The 6,559-nt window shown below is 43.2% G+C and overlaps 1 protein-coding gene across 1 annotated transcript in view; it reads right to left on the minus strand.

Moving 5' to 3' along the window:
* Positions 1-6,000, minus strand: part of polrmt (polymerase (RNA) mitochondrial (DNA directed)) — a 53,604-nt gene extending 47,604 nt beyond the window's left edge. Inside the window, exons 1-3 of the mRNA XM_084921138.1 lie at positions 5,783-6,000; positions 1,830-1,928; positions 837-1,693 (exon numbers count right to left, since the gene is read on the minus strand). Of these exons, the coding sequence (XP_084777264.1) occupies positions 837-1,693; positions 1,830-1,928; positions 5,783-5,924 (1,098 nt within the window). The 5' untranslated portion in view covers positions 5,925-6,000. The remainder of the gene's footprint in view (positions 1-836; positions 1,694-1,829; positions 1,929-5,782) is intronic.
* Between the last annotated feature and the right edge of the window lie 559 nt (positions 6,001-6,559).

Raw genomic sequence — 6,559 nt, forward strand, 5'->3', positions numbered from 1 at the left:
AAACAATTAAGTACCAGTGGGCCCATGTAGGGCTGTTCGATATAAAAACGTCTATCGTTTCATTTTACGCTATCGTTTGTTTCGTGGTGTCGCAAAATAAACTGTTTACGGCAATATTTTTTCATCGTTTTGATGGTCACTGTAGCGGCTATATTAATTTCTTAAAGTTCTCTCTTTCTCTTATATTTTATATAACCACACTACGGACGGACAAGCGCCTGATTTTATGTGTTGTGGTTAGCAACAACGATGGTAACAGCATCGCGTGTCCACTTGTTTATGTTCCACATAAACCTTTCACAATAAAGCTCAAGATCCTGTTGAGACTTTTCAAAATAAACTGAATCACATGAAAGAGCAGATTATTTACGGATGAGAAGTAAAAAAGAGCCGCCAGGTGCTAAAAAATAAACCTTAGACTCAAACGTTAGAACAGGCTTTTCCCCGCAGCACGCCGTGTAATAAATACTCACAAAGAAAACGGCGGCCATTACAACTTATGTCTAAAAATGTATAGTTTCATGCATCGGTTAAAACACTCGACTCCAGCTACATGACGCGCAGCTGGAAACACTTCCCGCAAGACGAGCTGCACGAGATTCACAGAATTTACAGAAAATGTTACATTTTTGTGATTTATATCGTTATCAGGACGATAGAATTCTTATATCGGGATATGAGATTTTGGTCATATCGCACAGCCCTAGGCCCATGGATCTTTGTCACAGAACATATTTTGACGCATTACACTTAAAAAAAAGCACAAGCAATAAAAGTCATGTCTGAATTTCCTTTAGCTGCTTTGCTCATCTCCTGAATTTTATTTCTGAACTCACCTTTTTGGCCCACACCCTCATCATGATGTTGTAAACGCCTGTGTTGAGATGTTTTCGTCGACTCATAACTCTGTGCTGACTGAGCAGGAAATTATGTGCCCGCTCGATGTCCCCGGCAAATATACAGGCCTCCAAGTATGAGCAGATGCTAAGACTGATGTCCTGACACGCATTTCCCACACTGCCCTCCTGCATGCGTTCTGGTTTACTTGACAATGTCCAATGGCTTACTTGTTGATTGAGTCTCTTCTCCAGCTCCTCCACCTCAGCCAGCTCCTCGGCTGTGCCCTGAGGGTCAGTACCAGTCAGTTCAGTTCCCTTTTTTTCAAGAGCATGTGTTTTAGAGTCTTTTCGTTTCTTTTTAGATGCTTTTTGTGGCACGGTGGCTGCTCCTGCCATGGCAGTGGCAGCAGCTGCTGTAGCTGTCGAAGAAACTGCAGCTCGTATTTCATCTGACAGTTTTGAATGACCTCTGCTCTTTTTAACTCCAGTAGATATTGTTTTATGTGTTGTACCGGTGGACATCAAGCTGCTTTTGGTACCTTTAGATGATGTTGTTGGTAGTTTCTCTTTGACACATATTTGCATTTTTTGCTGGAGGTGCTGCTGTTTTTTAAGTTTGTTCTTCTTCTCTTGAGTTAGTTTTTCTATCCAGCGGCGGGGCTGGGATTTAAAGGAGCCTTTATCGCCAGTCTGTCCAGATTTAGGAATATCAGTTTTCTCCTGGGGTGTGCTTCTGTGGCCCTTACCAGATGAAGTACCTCTTCCATGAGAAGGCGCTTTCATAAACTGCACCTTTGCATGTTGGAAATCTAGAACGACGTCAGATTGTAGTTGCTGGATTCTGGCCTCAAGCACTGAGAGGGAACATTACAAAAATGTTACTAAAGGAGTAATACAGAAAGCACCACAGTCTACATTAGCCTGTAAAATACTATAATAACATATCACAAACAACACAAAGATCTAGAACTGCCATCTGCAGTGACATACCGTCTAACAGCTGAAACTGTTTCAGTGCGCGTTTCTTTGCTTCATCGGTCTTTGGAATTCTAGATGAAACATTTATGTTTTGAAGCTGCAAAGATGTTCCTATAAAACAAACAAACAAATGATGAGATATTATTTAGGATCTTCGGCCTGGCTTTTCACTTTTGAAGGCATTTTGTTTATTGTTTAAGGATACAGACAACTACAATGCAAACATTTAGGTTACTTGTGTAACCCTGGTTCTCAGAGCAGCATCAGTGAGATGTCCAACTATGGAATGTGCCTTCCTGCGTATTCCTCGGAAGCATTTATCTCACATCTCACCCCTGCCCACCCACCTCACTAATCTGAGCCATGGTCTGAGTAACCCCCATCACTTAGGCCACTCACACACAGACTCAGTTCAATTTAGGCTACACTGGAAACATCAAGCCTGTAAAACCGGAATGATGTGAGAGGTGAAGACCAGCTTGCTGCTGCTCATATGTTCTGAATTGACACCTCTCTGAAAAGGGCCCCGAACGCTGCCAGACCACAAGTGGAGTGAGCCTCCAGGCCCTCTGGTGCCTGCTGCCCCAAACCTACCCAAGCACAATCCCCTACACAAAGATAGGGCACATAGACGTGCCCTTATGAGGCCCTGCCCATGAAAATAAAACGCTGGTATTGGTATGGCATGGCTGGTATGACATTGTCTGTCCTCACAAGAACGTGATGTATATGTAGAAAAGGTAGGAGAAGCCCAAAAGCGAGAGGCCCCAGATAATTTATGTGCAATTGCTGGAGAGTGCTGCTTCAGAGACCTCTCACAGTTTGCCCTTCGTGAACACCCTCCGAACCAAACAGGCCTGGATAGGTAGTGACCACATGCCGAGACTGCACAGTGCCCATAGACACCGCCTGAGTCAGAAAAGCTGCATTTTTTTTTCTCCTCTCCTCCTCTCCCTTAGCTTCCCTGCTTAGCCTCTTATGTCCTTGTCTAGTCTCGTGGTTTTTTTTGTATTACTTTTCCCTGGAACACTCTCTCACAGTCTGTTCTCTAAAACCTAAAAGAGGAATTATGGATTTGGATTTGATCAACTGGTCTCTGAATGCAATTGGCACCCCTTCTCAACGAGAAGTCTGGGCTCGGGTGAGCCTGACTGCTGAAGATATCTACCTATTCGGAACCATGATAACAGGGTTCTTGCTGATCGGAGCTGGCTTGGCCCTGACTTATCGAAGAATTAAGGAAGCGGAACCGGCTGTTCAAACCCCCACAAGGCTGCCCGCTGGGATTGAAATGATGGGACGAGGCGTGAGTTTCTAAAAATGGGCTCATTGAGCGCAGCACGGAGAAGATCTTGGAGAACGCACGGCTGCCGTGAATACTCAGAACAAGACCTCTGAGTGAAAAACTGGATTACATCTGGAGGGGCTAGCTCGAACAACACCTTTGAGCGCAAATTCGATCACATCTTGGGGAAGTGCACTGCGGTCGTGAGTTCTCAGAACCTGCTCTTTGAGCAAAAAGAATGACAACATCACGGAACGTAAGTTTGGATAACATCATAGAAAGCTCACGGCTCTCCAACGGGAGATTGAGAGACCAGTGTTGGACTGTTAGAACAGCTTTGAAATTCATATGAGTTGTTCACACTAAAGTAAAAACTATCATCACTTCATGCGGAGACCCCTTCGGCGCCAGCTGCGGCCTCAAGGCTGGAGCTGAACAAAACACCCTGATAACAACTGTGTTTAGACTGTTCCCCCCATTCCATGCAAGGCCACCTGGGTTGGCTGGAAGACTGTTTACTTAGCCTGGCGGGGCGAAGGACACTGTCTCAGCTGAACTCTGGACACACACACACACACATACACTGATATGCACACACTGATCCCCCCTCCCTTTCCAAACGCCTTCGATGCTTGTGCCCTACCGGGGAAGATGGCAGTCAACTGGACCAGCGCAGACATGCAGCAGGACCGGATGCGCTGTCTACACCGGCTCTCTCTTACCCTTTACCCGCCCCTGTTGCTCGTCTTGTGTTTCTATGGTGTATTGATAGTCATGTGCTTTTTGTGCTGAGGTGTTTTTTCTGTTATCAAACTGTTCTCCCACTAGGAGCTCAGTCTGAGTGGAGTTTTTTTTCTCCTCCTCTTACCTCATGTTATGTATTTTCGTTGTTTTTCTCCTATCAGCCTACCTTTCTGACATGTCTCCCCAATGTGATGTTTGTGTAAAGTTGGTCAGAAGGTTCCTTTGTAAGTGCGCATGCACCATTAGCATGCTGCCTGCTGTAACCCTAATTTCCTTCGGGATTAATAAAGTATTCTGATTCTGATTCTGATATCGCCAGTTGTGTAATGTCAGCAAAGTCACCGTGTTACCAGTGCTCTCTATGCACCATGGTTCACAGGAGTCAGTCCGAGAGAAGCTGTCCCAGTGGTGAAACTCCTTCATAAACAGTCGTCCGAGCCACACCGCCAGGATGGCAGAGCCGATCGGACCAATTAGCTAAAGGGATTATCTGAAGGAGATGAAAGTTGAAATTTGTCATACCCCAACCCGCCACCTTTCCACCAGCCCCCATTCCCTCGTGTCAAAACGTCAAAAATCCTGGCAATATTGAATTGAATTGACCCCGGGCTGTATTTTACCTCCACATGCAATCACGGTATAAAGAAAGTATTTGCTTTTTCAGTTCTATGGTTTTACATATCAGGATGTAATAAATAATCATCTGACACTTACCAACTCTTACAATTAGGCACACACAATCTCATATGAACAACAACAAATGCCATATTACACTGTGTCATTATTTATTTATCAAGGTTCAAGGTTCTTTATTCGTCACATGCATAGTTATACAAGTATAACACACAGTGAAATGTAGCCTGACACGCTCCTCGACATGTGCAAAAATGAGGGGGGGGGGGTAGAGGAAGAACATTATATATATATATATAGTATATACATTGGGTGAATGTGCAGTAGTAGCAGCAAGCAGGTGAATTCTGTACATTAATATGAATAGACATCTGACTATTTTACAGAATAGGCAATATAACCATATTTAAAATTAAAATTAAAGGAATTAGATCAGAAACTAAGCCAAGATGCAGAAGCAGTGTGTTGAAAATCTACGTACACCTTTGCTTCCATTGGATTTAAAAAGGTAACTAGCAGCCACCTGCTATTAATTAAATGCACCTTATTAACTGATCATGAGCAAGTGTGAGCACCTCTGTGAAAACAGAGGTTTTGGCTGTTAGGTGTGTGCTGACACCAAGACAATGAGGAAAGAAATCAGCAATGATCTTAAAAGGAACTGATCCTACTCCACTCTCTGCAATTCTCAGAGAAATTACAAAAAAAAACCCAAAGAGCTCTATCTCAGACCCTAGATTGTTCAGATGGCATGCTAAATCTTAAAGCACAAATGAACTGAAGCAATGCTGCAAAGAACAGGGGGGCAGTATTCTTCTACAACGATGTGAAAGGCTGACAAAGTCGGATAAAAAAACATTGCTTCGAGTTACTGCTGCTAATAGAGGTTCTACAAGCTGCTTTTGGCTCGATTTCTGTTAAATAAATAATGACACGTGTGGTGTGTCATGTGTTGCGCCTCATTTCAACTTTCATTTACCTCATTTTAAAACCTGGTACGGATCAAATGCTTTATAATTATATCCTGATATGTGAAACCTTAAAATTTAGTTTACTTTAGTTTTACCATTACTGCACAGAGGAGTAGGTTCAACGTTTTCCTCAAGGACGAGGAGAGCAAAGCAGCGCCAAGCTTCCGACTGAGCCCACGCATCACCAGCAATATCTGAATTACTAACACGAAATCCGACAGGGAATCCCTGCGTTCAGTCAGCACACAAAGGCAATGATATACAACAAAGAGTCTCAAAAGAAAGTCGCCAAATGTGCGCCTCACATTGCAGTTACACTGTTGTTTTCTCACCTGATATCCATCTAACTGTGCCACCTCTCACCGACGCACACAGCTGACAGCAGTCCGCAAAAGACACGCGGACAGCGCATTTTTCAATTAAGCTCCGACGACTCAGAAGTTTGGCAAAGGCACAAACTCTAAGAAGAGACATGTTGACATGTAATAACCGCGTTACTTCAGAACACTAGGCAGCCATCTTAAATGAGACCAAGCTAATCGCAAGGAGCGATGTTAAAGGCTCGATGAGTCGAGTGCAGAGTAATCGAGTTAAGGGTTGTTGTTTAACGTATTTGAATGACCAACACTAATTAGACAACAACAACTTCTTCCCAGGTGATGTGTATTCATTTATTTCTCCCTTGAATATTTTAGAATTTTAAAATTTTATTCAAATTTATACTTTTTTCTTTCTGTTTAACGAAAGAAAAAAGTATAAATTTGCTAGCCGGTTGAGTTCTGATATCATGACTCTTTTGACTGTCAAACAGTGGAGCAAAAAGGCCCATACAAAGATAAATGTACACTGCCTACAGTCAACATAAAGGAGTGACTTTTCTGGCATGTTGGTATACATGTACAAGATGGCAGCAAGGTCAGGCTGTAGAACTTTACTTTTGGACTGTGCATCTCAAACCACTGGCTTGTATATAAGAGAGACTGTTCGCTATTGAACAAGAAATATCTTAAAAGCTTTTGCCTGCAGTTGTCCATAATCTAAAGCAAGTCAAGATCCCAGCATCTAGCTGACTGACCATCATCCTCCTCTCAAACACATGTTGCTCCGGG

Source organism: Perissodus microlepis, chromosome 23 (genome assembly GCF_051167445.1).
Source record: "Perissodus microlepis isolate ML-2025 ecotype Zambia chromosome 23, ASM5116744v1, whole genome shotgun sequence".
Lineage (NCBI taxonomy): Eukaryota > Metazoa > Chordata > Actinopteri > Cichliformes > Cichlidae > Perissodus > Perissodus microlepis.